The sequence below is a fragment of the Ambystoma mexicanum genome, chromosome 7q (genome assembly GCF_040938575.1).
Source record: "Ambystoma mexicanum isolate Mex_15411 chromosome 7q, UKY_AmexF1_1, whole genome shotgun sequence".
In the NCBI taxonomy this organism is placed as follows: Eukaryota; Metazoa; Chordata; class Amphibia; order Caudata; family Ambystomatidae; genus Ambystoma; species Ambystoma mexicanum.
Genome location: NC_090941.1, coordinates 558,994,510 through 559,014,148, shown reverse-complemented (window position 1 = coordinate 559,014,148; position 19,639 = coordinate 558,994,510). Strand labels below are relative to the sequence as shown.

Below are 19,639 nucleotides of genomic sequence, written 5' to 3'. Positions count from 1 at the left end.
AAAACGAAAAGAAAAAGCAGCCCAACCATACAAATACACTCACTCGTTCAAAATTCAATAGAAAGGGTACTTTTTACATGATACATTACAATATAGAGCCTATTTCATTCATTGTCAATATGCTATGTCTCTACTCCTATTGCTTTCAGGAAAGAGCGCAAGACCCTGCTTACCAAGGAAAACCTCCTGGCTTGCACCTCGGTCTACACACCCTTCACTCCCCACCTAACCCGAGACTGAGAGATCTGCTCCCCTCTGTTTCCTCCTTGGTTGCTTGGAGATCCCTGGCTGCCTAATAGCTGCCCTCCAACTCCCCCTTTGTATCTCTGTTTTCCTCACATCTACATCCCGCTATGACGTTGCTTCCGAAAGCTAGGTCCACGCTCAACAAATACACTAACAAAAATATTAGTCCTATGTTCTGCAATCTTTAGGTCACTTTTCCAATGTTAGTGCATAAAAAAATATAAGACAATAACGAACCAGATCATAGTGGAACTGGTCAAAACCAAAATGCGGTTCCCTCTGCAGGCACTGCATCTCATTGCAGTGGTCCACGTGGCATTCAAGCTCCTCCAAAGTGCTAAGTGAGTCTGTCGGGGGGAAATTCTCCCGGGGTCGGCTGGGCCGTCCGCAGACCTCCGGGCAGGGAGGCCCCAACTCCTCCCGTATATCCCAAAACCAACAGAGTATGAGACACACGCAAGAAGCAAGGTGGTTCTGCTGTTTATTAGACAAAATGGCAGGGATGGGTCAAGGATCGTACGCGTCCGTCCTGACACACACCTAATCGTGGGGCTCGCAGGCCCTTTTTACCTTAGTATGACGCGCTACTTGCGTCACCTTGGAAAGTTAGCAAAAAACCTATCGCCACTCTGGATTGGTTGCTCGAGTGGTAGGGTTAGTATAGCATATGTATAGAGAGTATTATTAGTGGTTAAGGGTTAGTCAGGTGGTATGCTTGGGTTGTCCCTTCAATTTGATACATGAAAATTGTTACATGAAGACCCCTGAGGATTGGTCAATGTTAATGGCGTCAGTGATAAGAGCCCCATGTTCTGATTGGTCCACTCGCGAGCCTCCCAGTCTGGGACCATCGCTGTTCCCAGCTCGCGGTGCACCTGTCATTTGCAACAATGTTTCACTATGGGTATGTGCAGACAATGTGAGGATTCATTCATATGCTGGAAGGCCGACTACTCCCACCGCCGCAGATGTTCATTGGGTCGCTTAATTGTATCTGCCTGTGTCTTGAAACGAGGGATCCAGGCGCCTCCCTCCTCCTGGGCTTGGCACCCTGTCAGGTTCGGCTTGGTCACGTGAGGTGGGACCGTGGTTGAGGCAGAATTCTGCACAATTAATATTGTTTTTTCCACTGTGTGCCTGGTTTAATTTGCAGGTGTGACCTTGGCGTTGGCTTGCGGCATGCGGGTTTGCAACATTGTGCCCTTGGCTGTCTGCTTTCGGCGGGCTCATTCTGCAGGGTCAGCAACCAAACTCTTGTTAATTTAATGTTCATGGAAGCTCTTGCTTGCGGCCTACTTGGGTCTGGTGTATAGGTGGAGTCGTTTGATACACAGGCGCTTTAGGTTATGGTATCATATTGCTTTATCCCCAGTATCGTGTCTTCGTCATATTTCTCATTTTGGTGCCTGGGTTTAGGAGAAGCGTGAGCAAGCTTTTTAGATGAGTTCATTGTGCGTCTTGCGTTTCTGTATTTTGAAAAGCCTATGTGAAAAATAATAAAGATGCACGTCCGTGGGTGTGTCCGTCACCTACGTCATAGCACTGAGTATGTTCTTCGTGTGGATTGGTGTGGGAGTGTCCAATGTGCATGTGTGCACATGTTTGCTGACCGTTGGCTAGGTCGTCATGGCATCTCTAACGATGTGTTGGTTTAGTCGAGTTCATCCATGCCGCAGGTGTCGTCATGGGCAGGGCAGGCTGCTGGGCAGGCGGGTGGGCACATCCGTATGTTCCTGTACCAGGGTATTTGGTCGTCTGGTAGATGGGCAAACTCCTCTCGTGGCGGGTGCCTGGGCCGTGATCCTCTAGGCCAGGGGCGAGAGGGGATTGGTGGGAGCCTTTTCTTCCATTCTCCCACTTCAGTCCCCCCTCTGGTCGACTTGTCGACCACAAACATATCCTTTTCCTTATCTCCTCTCACTCTCCATATTTTAGTTATTCCTCCCAAATGCCCATAGTGGTTAACATGGTCTTCAAATGACCAATACATATATGCACATGTTCCTCCAGGTGTGCAGTATACCCATTTCCCTATGTAGCTCCTTGGGTTTCTTGGGTTTTCGAGTTTCACGGATGGTGGGTCCAGGTGGTTGGTGATGATCTGGTTGCGCAACTTCTCTCTCTCTTTTATTATTGTGCCTGTGTGTTGGCCGTCATCTGCTGGCATCAAGGGGTGCATGCCGACCATGTCGATCATCTCGTCTGTGGTGCGTGCCTTCTGGGCCTTCCAAAATCTTGTTATGATCAGTGCAGCTCCAGCCAAAATAATGCATCCAACTATAACCTTCAGTCCATCTGACATCCAAGATGGCATCCATGACCATAATATTGAAAACCAGCTCTCATCCTTTTTCAGACTTTTACTTTCATCCATCATTTTGGAGTGCATCTGGGCCAATTGTGACACTGCTTCTGTCAGTATACCATTGTCAGCATCGTTGGCAGGGATGAATGTGCAGCATGATTGTCCTATCTTTGCGCAAACTCCTCCTTCCATTGCTGTGAGGAGGTCCAGTACATATCTGTTCTGTAGTGCTACCATCCTCACTGCTCGTAGTTCCTCTTTTATTGCGTTGAATCCATTTACTGTAGAATTAATCGTCATCATTAGTTCCCATCTAGTTATCTGGAGCCATTTTGCGTTTGCGTAAGCCTGTAGTCCCGGATGTATTATTGAGGAGAAGAACATTGCTGCTCTGCTGAATAGTCTGTGTTCTGGCGGAATTGAAGTGAGTGCTGTTTCCGACCTTCCCCAAAGGTAATTTCCTGTCAGAGGTTCTCCTTGTCTTTTCTTTCTATTCAGGACAGTGTTGTTGCAGTTGTTTACGTTCTCTGGCCCCTTCTGGGGCTGTACAGATCTCTTCTTCCTCTTGTTCCCTTCATCCATTTTGGGGAAGTTCGCCACATTCACATGTTTCTGGGGCACCACTAGTGATGGTACATTAACGTGCACCATTGTGCATATACCATTCCATAGAGGGGGCAGTGTGTGGTATTCCTTGTCTCCGCAGGCCCAGTAATGGTCCATTACTACTGCTGTTCCTGCTCCCCCCTCAGGTAACTCCGTCACGCTTGTACAGTTGGTGTTGTATCCCACATTCTCCTCTCCTTTATGTTGGTAGCATACCTTAGGCGCAGTCAGCGGCAGTATTGTTATTGGGTCTTCATCCTTCTCCATCCACGTCAGCATGGGTACGTACTTGACCCAAGTCATCCAACATCTGTTGTTGTGTTCAGCAATAGTTGTAGTATCCTCTCTCGTTACCATGTTGCTGCCAACCACTCCTGTGTCCCATTTGTCACCCAGGTACACTTTACCTGTTATTATTATCAGTGGTCTTTCCCAACATCCTTGTTTACCAGGAACTTCAGTGGCGTACCGATCACATGGTAGGTACTGTAGTGTTACTTTCTTTGTTTCTCCTTTTTCAAGACCATTTGTCATGTATCTGAATGCTTCAGCATGCAAACTGTTCTTGTGGTAACTCAAATAAGTCTTGAGGAAGTTATTTTCATACGGGTATGTGTCTCGTGTTTTCCATACCAGGTGCACCGTGTTTCCTTGAAATCTTCCTTTCGTTTGGAACAGTGCCAGGTATATTATACATCGTGCTGTCTTTTCATCTATTTCCGTGGCAACGAAAGTTCGGGAAGCGCTCATGGCGTAAGGGATCAGTGAGCAGACGTAGCAGCTGTCTCCTGTTGTTTGTTTACCTATTTGAGTCATGTGTTGGTACCACATGTTGTTCGAGACGTGTGCAGAATTTTGTATGTAGTTGTCAATACCTTTATTATCTGAGTATGTGCTGCGTTTAACTCTATTTCCCTTGTGTGGAATTTTGCTAGTACCACCTGATGTAACACCTGTTGAGCCGGGGGTGGGGGTATATTAGGTTTGGGTACAGCAAAAATATTAATAGCATAATTGTTCTGCCATACAGAGGCAGCCAAAAACCCAGTGATCAGCAAAATTCCTATCATCTTTATTACAGAGGCTAATCTCACCGCCATTTTGCTCTTACCTTGCTGCAGTCCGGCAGCTTATTCTTGCGACGTTAAAGTTGCCCGCCTGAAAATTCTCAATATGCTTGTTATTAGTATTAGTTGTTGTTTTTCAAGCTCTCCCTATCAAGTAGTCGTTCAGTGCCCATGCGAAGAGCTGTTCCCACGCCAATCTAAGCGATCTATCTCTTAGGACAGGCAAGTATGGGTGGAGGTGGGGCATTGAATATTCTATGGCCAAGAGGAATGCTGTGTAGTAGACACGTACCGTCCTCCTTTTCAGGTACTTTGGCCTTTTTATGTGATATACAAATTGGTGTGATAATTCTTCAGGGTAGTTATCGTCTGAAGGTACCATCTACTCCTGGGCAGTGAACTTGTTAGTTGTCTGTTTCTTAGCAGTACAATAATACGCTGTACCTGCATGTGCGAGAGAAAAGAAAGAGAACATTCAAGTGTTTACATGTGTATATGTACAAGACAATGTCCTTCAGTTCAGTTATTACTGCAATGGGGTAGGGGGTCGATGGGCAGAGGGTTTGGGGCTCAACTGGCGGAAGTCTCTTTACTCTTTGATCGTGTGACCATGGAGTGGGCGGTATGGGGATCACCCCTTTCTTTTTCAGTAGTTGTCTCTGGGGAATCTGGGGGGTGGCAGGGTATGGAGACACTTAGGTCGTTAGCTGTGGTAGAAGTCTCTTCCTCCGTTGGTGACGCTACTGTTGTTCTTCCAATGGCCCTGTCGGTGACGCTAGGGCGGGTCTGGAGTTTGCAGATCTTTACGTCGTGTAGGTGATTCCAGGCACGTTTGTCCTGTAGCTTTACTGCTCTTGTTGATACCTCCTCTACCAGGTGGGGGCCAGTGAAGCGTGGGCTGTTCCACTTTCTGTTGAAATTGCGGAGTAGTACGTGGTCACCTTTAGCAATTTTGCACAGTCTTTCCTTTTCCAATTCTTTATCTGCGTCTTCTTGTTGATCACTCTTAGACCCGCCCCGCGTGCGCTCGAGCTGTTGAGACACAAACACTACACTAGTAATCAAAGAAGACACATATTGGTACATTTCATCACCAAGAACAGTTGCAGTGTTTTCGTGGTCGGTGAATGCTCTTGATGTTGGCGTCAGAGGAAGGCGCATTTGACGTCCGGTCACCACCTCGTGAGGGGTGAGGTGGTGGTCGGAACCTGGTCTATTCCTTAGCTCAAATAGGGCTAGCGGAAGGCAATACAGCCAACTCTTCTTTGTTGTTTGCTGTATTTTTGCAATTGCCTCCTTTAGTAGGCCATTCAGGCGTTCGCATAAACCGTTGGCCTGCGGGTGATATGCACATGCAAATTTATGCTTGATGTTCAGTAAGGATGTAATGTGCTGGAACATTTCATTGGCGAAATGCGGGCCATTATCTGATTGCAGTACCTCGCACACTCCCCACCTGGGGAAGACCTCCCTCACTAGGAATTTAGCTGCTCTGAATGCATCTGGGTGTGAGCAGGGTCCTGCTTCAATCCACCTCGAGAATGGGCATACTACTACAATCATATACTTATTTCCTTGACATACGTTGATCATATCAACATAGTCAATATGGATGTGTCGGAAGGGTCCCTCTGGCCGGGGTATAGTACCTTTTATCACCTTCAGCGTGTGACCGGCCGTGAACTGTTGGCATGTGAGACAATTGCTGATAAAATTTGACACATGGGAATTTAACTCGGGGCAGAACCAATCTTCTCTAATTCGTGCTGCAATTACTTCCTTGCCTGTGTGGGCTGTGTGGTGTAGTTGGCTCAGGGCGGTGTTCAATAGTGCCAGTGGCATTACAATCTTTCCAGTGTTACCCTGGCGCCATAGTGCGTCAGTTGGCGACATTGTGCCTCCTCTTTTTACCCATATTTCTTTTTCTGTCATCGGTGCAGCCGCTTGTAGCTCCATTATCTGTGTGGCTGGGAGATGGGTGTATCCTTCTCTTATCAACATCTCCTTAGCTGTTCCCCTCCCTCTCCCTCTCTCTGACTCTGGGGGGTTCCATATCTCACCAAAATATGCAGCATACTTCGCGTGTGCGTCCGCTGCTGCATTCCCTCTTGAGATATGATCTTCTCCATTAGTGTGTGCGGTGCATTTGACCAAGGCTAATTCTTGGGGGTCATTTATTACTTCAATTAGTTCAGCCAATAAGAGAGCATGTTGCACTGGGGTGCCGTCAGCTCTCCTAAACCCTCTTCTCCTCCATTTGGACAACCCTGAGTGGACAGTAGACGTGACATATGCGCTGTCAGAATATATGGTCACTCGTTTGTCAAAGCTTTCCTTCAACGCCAAGATCAGTGCAACCAATTCGGCTGCTTGAGCAGAGTAATGCTGTGGTAATTGTACACATTTCATCGCCACACACACCGGTACCTCCGTCATTTTTACCACCGCTGCCCCAGTTCTCCTTACCCCATCACTTTGGTCAATTGTTGATGACCCATCAATGAACAAGAGTTCACCTCCCTCTAGTGCGTTCTCTTCAACCTTTCTAGTACATGAGTACATTTCAGTATTCTGCGTAAAATCGTGTGCATAGTCTCCTTCCTCAATTACTTCTGCTAAAAACCTTGCAGGGTTGACCGTGCTACATCTAACAATTGATAGTTCAGCTCTAGATAAGATGATCTCATAACCTGATGCCCTCTACATGGTTAGTGTGGACTTAGGCTTATTCAATATTGCAAATAGTGCATGTTCCACAAATAATGTGGTTGGGCACCCCATGGTGATTGCTGACGCTTTCTCTACCGCAAAGGCAGCTGCGGCGAGACCTTGTTCGCAAGGGAAATGACCTAACATCACAGGATCCAAGTGGCCGCTGTAAAACACTACTGGTTTGCAGCCCATGCTTGTTTTTTGAGCCAACACTGCTTTCATTACTGCTGAGTCGCAATGTGAAAATATAAAGAAATGTTGTTCATAATCTGGGGTGGCCAGTACCGGAGCAGTTGATATTGCATCTTTCAGTTCATCAAAAGCCTCTTTCATCTCCATTGTCCACCCCAACTTTTTCTCCCCTTTGTTAGCTTCTTTCAACGCCTCAAGTAGGGGTCCTATGTATGAGCTGTAATCAAATACCCATGCTCTACAGTAGTTGCACAGACCAAGGAACTGCTGCAGTTCCCTCACTGTTTGTGGCAATGGCGTTTTTGAAATGGCTTGTGCTCTTTGTGGTGCAATTTTTCTTCCATATTGAGATATGAGCTGACCAATGTAAAGTACCTGTTCCTGACAGTACTGTAACTTTTCCTTGTCTACCTTGTAACCTTTTTCAGCCAATATTGTCATCATCTTTAATGAGTCCTCTCTGCATCTTTTTTCGTTTGTGCTACAAATTATTATGTCATCGACATACTGCAACACTGTGATTTCCATTTCAATGTTACCCAAATCCATCTGTATTACTCTGTTGAAGATTGAGGGTGATTCGCAGTACCCTTGTGGCAATCTGGTGTGTTTCCACTTTGTGTTTCTGTAAGTGAAGCTTGTCAGATCTTGTGAGTCTGGGTGCAGTGGTATTGAGAAAAAGGCATTTGTAAGGTCGATCACTGTAAATCGTGATGCCTCTGCTGGAATGCCGCACAATATTGTGGCCGGGTTTGCAGCTATGGGGTATTCTGCTTCCACTATGTTGTTCAAGGGCCTGAGGTCCTGTATGAAGCGCCACGACCCCCCTCTAGCCTTGCGCACTGGGTATACAGCTGTGTTGCATGGTGATTCTGAGGGGACCAATATGCCATTATTTATAAGGGCCGTTATTGTTTCATATATGCCCTCATCTGCCTCTTTTGATAGTGGGTACTGTTTCACTCTGGGGAGTATTGCACCCTTTTTCAATTTTATTCTTACTCCCCCTATACTTTTTATGCACCCCACGTCATAGGGGCTAATAGTCCATAATGATGTGGGTACATTTGCCATATCCTCCTCAAAGAAGGGAACTGGGGTGGATGTGGGTGCCTCAAGTGCCATTGCAATTTTCTGTGCCACTTGTTTGTACGTCACTCTTAGCCATATTTCCACACTCATCATAAACACCATTTCACCTTCTTCCTTTTCTTCTGAGAAGAGCTCCTCATCTGACACCTGGGTGAGTCTACATCCCTCTGCTAGTGCTATCACTGCCCTCTATGCTCTTCCTTCTCTGTCTTGGGCATGTACCGCAATGTAATCAGCTGTTGCTATAATGCTCTCTATGTTCACTGAAACCACCTTTCCTTCTGGTTCATTGGCTGGTGTTTCTGGTCTGAACAAATAGGCTGCTGGCCTCCTCCAGATCTTTCCTTCTATCCCTGGCATCCATGCAAATGCCATGTCTGTCCCGTACTGGAACAGTTCACCATCTACTGGCTCAGCCCTAATCACTGTCTGTCCACAGTATGCTTACCCCCGTTAACCCCACAGCTGTCTTCCTGTCACGCCTGGAACAAGGTAATCAATAATATAATCGGACTGCGCACGCTGCGTCGCCTCGCGTGTGATACGCCCCTCGACAGGAGGGCTTAACCAGCCAATTATCTTCCGTATTGGGCAACCAGCTAGCTACCGCCTACAGGGAAACGTCATCTATCTATCGAGTTTCCTGCTCGATCAATAGGGATCCTCATCTACTCATTGATCAATAATTACCAAATCGTAGGAAACCGCGCACACACACACCCTTACACGTAGTCGCGACCTAGGCCAATCAGTGTCTACGAGCGGCCGCAGGTGGTGTTTTCGTGCTCCGCCCCCTTCTCTCCGTAACGTAGCCAACTGCTCTCGCACTCGTCCTGCTACCATTCATTTCATGGCCAACACTAAATTGTCAAACCTTCGCCGCGCACCTGTGCAACACCTCCCACCTCCCGTATTTAATTCCTCCCCCTCCCTCACAATTTCACGTTGCTTGTTCGGTGTGGCATACTCACCAAGTTCTCCTGATGCGGGGCCGCTCGACTGCGTGCACCCCTCCAAGCGGCTTGCCACCTCCCCTCGTCTGGACCACGTCTGGACACTTGCCAACCGCGGGCGGGATACTTCTCAACCGGCTCCCGAAGGCCAATATCCGGATTGCGCTGTCCGGTCGTCTCGCAGTTCCGCGATGGTCCTGTAGTCCTCAAAAGGGGGCAGCGGCAGAGGGGGCCGCGCCGCCGGGCCTCCTCGCAACGGGAGCACTCGGAAAAATAAAATAAAAGCAGATCTTAAACAGATCTCAGCAGTGCCTCCAACTTGTCGGGGGGAAATTCTCCCGGGGTCGGCTGGGCCGTCCGCGGACCTCCGGGCAGGGAGGCCCCAACTCCTCCCGTATATCCCAAAACCAACAGAGTATGAGACACACGCAAGAAGCAAGGTGGTTCTGCTGTTTATTAGACAAAACGGCAGGGATGGGTCAAGGATCGTACGCGTCCGTCCTGACACACACCTAATCGTGGGGCTCGCAGGCCCTTTTTACCTTAGTATGACGCGCTACTTGCGTCACCTTGGAAAGTTAGCAAAAAACCTATCGCCACTCTGGATTGGTTGCTCGAGTGGTAGGGTTAGTATAGCATACGTATAGAGAGTATTATTAGTGGTTAAGGGTTAGTCAGGTGGTATGCTTGGGTTGTCCCTTCAATTTGATACATGAAGACCCCTGAGGATTGGTCAATGTTAATGGCGTCAGTGATAAGAGCCCCATGTTCTGATTGGTCCACTCGCGAGCCTCCCAGTCTGGGACCATCGCTGTTCCCAGCTCGCGGTGCACCTGTCATTTGCAACAATGTTTCACTATGGGTATGTGCAGACAATGTGAGGATTCATTCATATGCTGGGAGGCTGACTACTCCCACCGCCGCAGATGTTCATTGGGTCGCTTAATTGTATCTGCCTGTGTCTTGAAACGAGGGATCCAGGCGCCTCCCTCCTCCTGGGCTTGGCACCCTGTCAGGTTCGGCTTGGTCACGTGAGATGGGACCGTGGTTGAGGCAGAATTCTGCACAATTAATATTGTTTTTTCCACTGTGTGCCTGGTTTAATTTGCAGGTGTGACCTTGGCGTTGGCTTGCGGCATGCGGGTTTGCAACATTGTGCCCTTGGCTGTCTGCTTTCGGCGGGCTCATTCTGCAGGGTCAGCAACCGAACTCTTGTTCATTTAATGTTCATGGAAGCTCTTGCTTGTGGCCTACTTGGGTCTGGTGTATAGGTGGAGTCGTTTGATACACAGGCGCGTTAGGTTATGGTATCATATTGCTTTATCCCCAGTATCGTGTCTTCGTCATATTTCTCATTTTGGCGCCTGGGTTTAGGAGAAGCGTGAGCAAGCTTTTTAGATGAGTTCATTGTGCGTCTTGCGTTTCTGTATTTTGAAAAGCCTATGTGAAAAATAATAAAGATGCACGTCCGTGGGTGTGTCCGTCACCTACGTCATAGCACTGAGTATGTTCTTTGTGTGGATTGGTGTGGGAGTGTCCAATGTGCATGTGTGCACAGGTGTGCTGACCGTTGGCTAGGTCGTCATGGCATCTCTAACGATGTGTTGGTTTAGTCGAGTTCATCCATGCCGCAGGTGTCGTCATGGGCAGGCTGCTGGGCAGGCGGGTGGGCACATCCGTATGTTCCTGTACCAGGGTATTTGGTCGTCTGGTAGATGGGCAAACTCCTCTCATGGCGGGTGCCTGGGCCGTGATCCTCTAGGCCAGGGGCGAGAGGGGATTGGTGGGAGCCTTTTCTTCCATTCTCCCACTTCAAGTCATAGCAGCTGTGCAGGGAGACATTAATTTGCCAATAACAGATGGGTGTACAAAATAGGTTTGTACTGGACTCCGTGGGTATTTCTTTTCAAGATGAATATTTTGTATAAGATGAATTTATATTTTTGGTGCAGGACGGTAAAGACACCCCTGGTACATAGGGTGTAGTTGAGTTTAGAGAATAAATGGTATCTAACGATGGATACCGTAGGCCCCCTGCCCTCAATAAAGTTACTGAAATTCAGTCAATAATTTAAGACAAGTAGAGGTATAAGGTGACTTGTATTCAAATAAATGATTTTTCAAGATTTACATTAGACAAAATATGTAGAAAACAAAACATAGCAATGGTTCTTCAGCAATATATTCCAATTTAGTCAAAAAATTCAGTCAAACAAGTAGGTTCAAGTACACAGAAAGACTGAGAGACATGGAATGTGCACAAGTCAAACATCAGGACAATACATATGAAATCTCCTGTCACACACGTCACACGACATTTCATCAGTTTGGCAGGATAGCTCAGGGGAAATGTGCTCGACTTGGAAGCATGACGACACGGAGCAGCACAGGTTCGATCCCTGGGTCCGCGCTTAGAAATCTCTGGGTATTAAGTGCGTTATAAATAACCTATAATATCATATCAATATGAGACACAGTATTTCATAAATTAGATTTGTCTTACTTGAATTCATCCATAACGGCCAAAAAGGAGATATCCTAAAGAAATTATACCAACGAGAATTATACTATACTGGATTGAGCTCTTAGACTCTCTAGTTTCGCAAGGAATAAATAGAGAATGCAATCTCAATTGCTTTATCTAACAAGATAGATGTTAGGAGAGAAAGCATGAGCTTATCTGACATACCATGTTTAAGTCCCATATTTAATTTTATTCTGTCGGTAACATGACCAAACGACAGAAAAATGTACATTAACACCAAATGTTAAGAGATTGTAGGAATAATTGATGAAGTCACTTCTGGAATCATGATATAATTTTCCTAGTTACATAATGAACATTTCTGATTTCCTTTTTTATATGATATGTTATCATTCTTTGGAAATAGTTTTGGAATTGAAGTATTGTGACATCACTGTTAACTAGGTTCCTTCTTGCTCACTTTTTTCATTATTTACTTATGTTATTTTACTTATATCTTCCTTTTTGACACAGCTAACTTCATCATACATGACCAGGCTACTTTTCCTTAACCGTTATATAAGTGATATTTGACAATATTATTCACTTACACAATTGCTAATTCAGAACCATTTAAGCATTCGTAGATACACTGACGTTATTCCTGTTATCATGAACCTCACTGTAGAATATATTGACATCATGGTGAAAGCAAATAGAATCCTCGAATTTACTTTTTGTGCCAGAAAATTCTGCTAATCTGAAGGAGCTGCAGACAGTATTAATCCTTTACTCCAACAGATAGAAGCTTTATAACTTCTAATAGGAACTGCCGGTAATGAGAGATTAAAGAATATACAAAAATAATGTTTACGTCGAACAACATGAGAGGCCCATTCCTGTCTTTTTTATAAACAAATAAAGCATGCTTAGGAAAAGAGTCTGGTACAACCTTTGGCTCTCCAGACGTTTAGAACTATGAATCCTACAATCCCTCCCCAAGTGACTATGTTGGCTAGAGGGGATGGGAGTTGTTGTCCAAAACATTTGGAGAGCTACCGTTTGCAGATTCCTTACCCGGTCGATTCATGTGTTTGGGTGAAGGCGAACACGTCTTACAAAGGTGCTCTACTGTGTGGGCACAATATGTAATGTTGAATGATGAAAGGGTTGACCAGAATCCCAAAGAAAGCCTGCATATTATTAATTTTTCAACTAAGTAATGTCAACATATTTGTGAAATTATCTGAATGGGATAAACAAGGTTCTTCCATGATGTCTTAACTTTAAGGATTAAGAATTCTATATGTGGGAATATACATGGTTATTCGACACAACTTCTGTGTTGCACATCTGTACCTAAACACAGCTTTATCAATATGGGTTTAATGCCTGGACCGTGTCCGTCAGGTGTGGCCCGGGGCAGGAGCACCTCACAGAGAACTCCTGTGCTGACAGCAGAGGCTCTCAGCGTGGTGCTCGCGAGATCAGAGGAAGCCGCTCGCCTTGAGTCACTGCACTGGCAGCAGGGCTGTCAGTGAGGTGCTACCTCTTATCATGGGAGCAACATGGCGAGAGCCCTGAAGAGAGTGGCGCTGACAGCAGGGCTCTCAGTGTGGTGCTCCCTGATCAGAGGGAGCACCGGGCTGAGAGCCTTGCCGGCAGTCCACTTCCACCTGGAGGAATGATATGGCATCCCCATATTGGCCGATTTCCGTGCCACATGGGATTTTATAGACATACCGGCTCGTATGGCCTGGAAATTGGCCAATGGAGGAGTGCCATGTCACTCCTTCTGCACACAATGATTCATTTGACTGGCAAAGTATAAACAACATTATCATAGTTGTTGATATAAAATGTGTCATCCCTTTGAATTGAGTATTTGTAACAGAAAAGCAACATACAGGTTTATTCTTTTTTGAAAATCTAAACTCTAAACTGATGAAAAGATATAAGGACAGGAACATCGTTATTAAATGTAGTTTATTGCAGCTGTTGATAATGATATTGAATGTTTTGCTGTTCTGTTTCCTGAAGGTATCATTGAGTCCGTTGCACGAGACTTCTTTGACAGTGAAGTGACCATGGAAATCCTCAACCAAGGAGAAGAAGAAGAGCGCACGGGAAAGAAGGAGCATGTGGTGTTTCTTGTTCTCCAGACGCGCAGAGGGCGCAATCGAAAAATCCAGCCGCGATCAAATGACGCGAATGTAAGGGAGAAAAACAAAAAAGTTGAATAAAGGCAAACCAAATTCTACAATTCATGTATGTTAAGTGAGGCTCTGTACCACTCCTGTTGGTATCATCCACAATGAATTTACCGGCAAGCATTCACGGAATGGCCCACATCCCCCCTAGGGATAAGCTCTTGAGTCTGAATGCCAGTCATATTTTATTTACTTTCACTAGATGTTATAGAGAAGGACTGGACTGGACCCGGACGCTGCCCTGAAAAGTCTGTAAAGTCAGCCCACTATTATACAGTACATAGCGTGCATAATGACCAAATCCAACTATCCTCAAGTGAGTTTGAGTGGGCTTCATTACAACCCTGGTGGTAGCTGTGCCTGTAAAACAGGCACAGCTGCCGCCGGAGTTGCATTTTTTCCAGTGCCCAGAAATGGGCAATTACCGGGACATTACAGCCTTGCTGAACACGGTATTTCCCCATTCCTGGGCGCCGGAAAAAATTCTTCCCCATTCCCATTGGAGTCAAGGGAACGTTACCCAATAAAAAAAAAACAACATACTGGTCGGGGTTCCAGAAGGAAACTGGCGAGCCCACTGGTAAGTGTTAAGGATAAGTACAGCAGGGGAAACCGACAGGAAGCATTGTAAGGACCTGGCCACGGAATATGAGGTCATGGGTGGCCATGAAGGAGTAGGGTCTTGGAGGCCCCAAGCAGGGTGAGGGAGCAACCCACTAAGGGGTTGAGGTGATCAACTTTTTAGATTTTGCTTTACATAGAGGTGTCGTTCTTCTTCTCAAAGTGTGATGGGTGAACATTTCCTTTGGAGGACCCAGGCTGTACTTAACAACCTGCCATCATACTTCACAGGTGATCTCAGAGTCTTGATACAGTAGTACTTGGGCACCATGCGTTGACTCAGACAGGCACCCACAGTAGACCCAGTGGACGCCTTCTTGAAGGAGATCGCCTCCTGGACTTGTTCTAAAACAATGTGCCCAGGAGGCGCATTTTGCAGCATATATTTTCGAGGTATCCAAGTCCGCACATTAACTCCTGGGATCTAATTCGGTTGCACTGCCAGTACTGGTTCAGACATCACTACATCCAGTGCATGTGTCATTTAAGGGCAGGAGATTGCTGCCAATCATTTTAGACAAAATGTTGCACAGGAAACCGGAACACAACACTCGGAAAATAGTTTAGTCTATTACAGCAGGACAACAAGCGTGGCCAAAGCCGACAATGGTGTCGCCTAGTTAGGTGATTCGATCACGTTTCCAGGTGCTCAGGCCATTTGCCAGAAATACCATCACCTGTTCTATAAGCACTATCATCTGGCAGGTAGTGGCATAACATTCTCTGGAACTCATATACCAGGCATTGCAGTGCTGTGCCATGCAATAACATCAAAGGCCCAGGTATTCACACTATTTGAAGATTTCGGTACGAAATCCCAAGGACTCTATACCATTGCAAATTATTGCCATCAGAACCCAAGTATTTGCACCACGACCGCCTAATTCCCAGCTACTGAAACCATTGACAGTGATGTGTGTAGTTGGCAGAGCAGGGCCATTTTCGACTATGGCCGCGAGCATAGCAGTGACAGATGTGTTTTTGTCCAGTTACCTAAGAAGTGCCAGTATCAGCTGTGCCCATTAAGCATAGCACAACCACATTTCATTATGCCCAGTTAATACAGTGAGACCACATTCCAATATTAAAACCTAGCTCAGTAAACCCAGTTATCACTATTTCCAGAACGCACACAAATGATCTTTCTGGGCCAGATTTCATTCTGGATGTACATGCGTTTGGTGCTGTCCATGTGCTGTACTGAGGACAGTGTGTGCAGTGTGGCCAGTGTGTACGGTACCAGGGTGTGAGTTTGTGGTAAAATTAGTAAATGAAGTGTTGTGCTAAGAGGATGGATAGCTTCTCCTGCTGGTCCTAGGTTAATATCCCGACAGGGTCAAGGCAGACTTCCTTCCTACCCAGGTCAGTACATGTAGTACCTTGGAGTTAGCTAAGAGTAGATTTTGATATTTACAGCAACATGAAACGGCAACCCTGCAATAGCAAGCACTAGAGAAAATATGTGTTTGGAGTTTCCATCCATAAATTGATGTCTGGTGAGCAAAAGAGAAGGCAATTGTGAGACATACAACGCCAGGCACTGGTTTACTTTGGAAATGAGTGAGCAACCAGCGACAGTGCTTAGGGGGTGCACGTGTCTATTCAAGGGAAACACATCTATACTATGAACACATTGGATTCTCAGTGATATGGCAAATACCCCCAAAACTGGGGTTTAGGGGTGGGAAGGTTCAGACTCCTACTGTGATTAAGAAAGATGCCAATGAAAACAAACACAGGCCTTTTAGAAACCATAACATACAAACGTGTTCTCGTTGGTCCATTGACCCTTGTGGCATAGACCTGTTCTACAGCAACTGCCCAAAGTAAGGCAAAGAAAGGAATTGTATTGTTAATAGAACAACGTACACACATTTGTATGATTACTCAGTGTGCCGGAATATATATGCCTGAGGAGAACCATCTACGGTTCCGGAAGCTCCTCAAGACCTTCCTCTTTGCTTCTGTCTCTCCTCCTCTCCTCTGCTGATCTCCTGACTGAATCCGAACTTGCACTGGTGACCTGGCTACTCTCTGATCTCGGGCCCAGGTCCTCTCCCCGCCAGTTGCACACGTGCACTGCCACCCTGGCTTCCCTTGCACCCGGGTATGTTTCTGAATCCCTACAGCCCCTACTAGCACTTGACACCCGATGTCTGCACTTACCCTTGCACTGAGCACCTGCTATTTATTGTCTTTATTATGTATCTACTTACTGGTATCCTATGCACTGCACTGCCCCCTCCCCTTCCCCCCTGCACTTTTCTGCCTTCCCCCTTCCCTGCACTTGCGGGGCCTCAATGTCGCCTGGCCTAGTAGGATCATTGTCTGTCATCCCTCTGTTGCCCCTCTTTGCCTCGTCGCCCCTTGAAACACTTGTGTATAGGCGCGTTATAAATGCCATATCACCTCATATGATATGTGCATGTCTGCCTAGCTCTATGCTACATCATACTGGGAGTTAGTAAATCCATACAGAGGACCTAGAGACACCACAGCAGTTGTTCTTGCAATCCCACAGGACGTATCTTTCGTTATATGATTCCTCTTTTTCTTGACAGTTCTCTGTGGAGTAGCTTAGTACATCCGCCTGACATTTTCAAATCCTAAAATGGCATTCAAGGAATTTCGTCCTCAGGGCTGCGGTCAAAACGTCTTTTTGGGGGCTATGATTTCTCAATGGTATGCCTTAAAAGTGGGAAAGAAAGCAACCATTTCGAAACGAAATAGGTCAACAAAAAAAGTCACCACAGACAAGCTATTTAGGAGTCCAGCCCTTCCCTCCACACACCTGAATTCTTGAAGGCACTCCAGCACCCAGTCCTGATCCCAATATAAGGAGGGCACTCAAGCCATGATTTTAACTATGTTATTCTTTGCTTTCCACACATCACCCAACCCTCTGCCAATCCTACTCCCAGTGAGGTGGCAGGTCTGGATCAGGAGGGGTCACCTCCCTCAGGGTTGTGGTCAATGGAGAGATGCCCAAATGTAAGTGGTCCTAGAGTGGGGTATTTATATTGCAATGGTCTAAAGCACACTTTGAATTTGCCATGTTCACTGGGCTGCTTAATTTCATGTGTTCTGAGGATGCTCAGTTCTTCTGGATGGCGTTCTTCTCATGCGTGTGTGTTATTGTGTTGATCTCTGTGAAGCCGTGCCCATACTTTGTGCTCCCTCTGCCTCCTTGTTTTCTTTGTTCTCTTGTTGTCTAAGTCATAAGTCATGAGGGCTGTGTCGCTGGCACTCTCCTGCACTTTATCCTTGGAGGGATGGCGCATAGGTGAGTCCTGAATCATTCAGCTGTGTCTTTTACTTTCTTTAGGGTTGGGGAGCAATTGCACATGCCAGAGGCATTGTGCCACTGGGCTACTCAGCTAGGTCCCATGGGGTATTATATGTTTGCAAACATAACACCTTAAGGTATTTCTACTTCACTGCATAGCTGTGGCAGGAATCCTGATGCAGTGAGGCATGTCATGATATAATGTGATGCTAGGACATGGATGTTCATGTCCTCCACAATTAAGCAGTGAAGCCTTTTCAAAATGATTAGTCAGTGCACCTTTGTGTGGAGTCAAAAGATCATTGTAATAGTAGAGAAGGCCAGGAGCTCCCCTGGGGTCGCATTATAATATATGCTAATAATAATGAACATTGTAATAGTAGAGAAGGCCAGGAGCTCCCTTGGGGTCGCATTATAATATATGCTAATAATAAAGATCATTGTAATAGTAGAGAAGGCCAGGAGCTCCCCTGGGGTCGCATTATAATATATGCTAATAATAAAGATCATTGTAATAGTAGAGAAGGCCAGGAGCTCCCCTGGGGTCGCATTATAATATATGCTAATAATAAAGATCATTGTAATAGTAGAGAAGGCCAGGAGCTCCCCTGGGGTCGCATTATAATATATGCTAATAATAAAGATCATTGTAATAGTAGAGAAGGCCAGGAGCTCCCTTGGGGTCGCATTATAATATATGCTAATAATAAAGATCATTGTAATAGTGGAGAAGGCCAGGAGCTCCCTTGGGGTCGCATTATAATATATGCTAATAATAAAGATCATTGTAATAGTAGAGAAGGCCAGGAGCTCCCCTGGGGTCGCATTATAATATATGCTAATAATAAAGATCATTGTAATAGTAGAGAAGGCCAGGAGCTCCCCTGGGGTCGCATTATAATATATGCTAATAATAAAGATCATTGTAATAGTAGAGAAGGCCAGGAGCTCCCTTGGGGTCGCATTATAATATATGCTAATAATAAAGATCATTGTAATAGTAGAGAAGGCCAGGAGCTCCCTTGGGGTCGCATTATAATATATGCTAATAATAAAGATCATTGTAATAGTAGAGAAGGCCAGGAGCTCCCTTGGGGTCGCATTATAATATATGCTAATAATAAAGATCATTGTAATAGTAGAGAAGGCCAGGAGCTCCCTTGGGGTCGCATTATAATATATGCTAATAATAAAGATCATTGTAATAGTAGAGAAGGCCAGGAGCTCCCTTGGGGTCGCATTATAATATATGGTAATAATAAAGATCATTGTAATAGTAGAGAAGGCCAGGAGCTCCCTTGGGGTCGCATTATAATATATGGTAATAATAAAGATCATTGTAATAGTAGAGAAGGCCAGGAGCTCCCTTGGGGTCGCATTATAATATATGCTAATAATAAAGATCATTGTAATAGTAGAGAAGGCCAGGAGCTCCCTTGGGGTCGCATTATAATATATGCTAATAATAAAGATCATTGTAATAGTAGAGAAGGCCAGGAGCTCCCTTGGGGTCGCATTATAATATATGCTAATAATAAAGATCATTGTAATAGTAGAGAAGGCCAGGAGCTCCCTTGGGGTCGCATTATAATATATGCTAATAATAAAGATCATTGTAATAGTAGAGAAGGCCAGGAGCTCCCTTGGGGTCGCATTATAATATATGCTAATAATAATGAACATTGGGCCTCATAACATGGATGGCGGTGAACCATAGCGCAAATAGCGCCATGGTTCATGCCGGTAAAATACCGCCACCACCTTGGTAGAAAGGAGAATTACCGCCCTATTCCAAGGTTGGCGGGGCGGTAATGCCCCCTTCCACCATTGCCCTTCCCCATTCCCATTTTTGCCCCAGAGGGCTCTATGGGAATGCGGAAGGCGT

General features: G+C 45.8%; 1 protein-coding gene across 1 annotated transcript in view; it reads left to right on the top strand.

The window, feature by feature from the left end:
• The window catches only part of LOC138528064 (guanylate cyclase soluble subunit beta-2-like), a 309,889-nt gene that overhangs the window by 30,616 nt on the left and 259,634 nt on the right, over positions 1 to 19,639 (top strand). The window contains exons 6-7 of the mRNA XM_069639510.1: positions 13,678 to 13,815; positions 17,368 to 17,416. Of these exons, the coding sequence (XP_069495611.1) occupies positions 13,678 to 13,815; positions 17,368 to 17,416 (187 nt within the window). The remainder of the gene's footprint in view (positions 1 to 13,677; positions 13,816 to 17,367; positions 17,417 to 19,639) is intronic.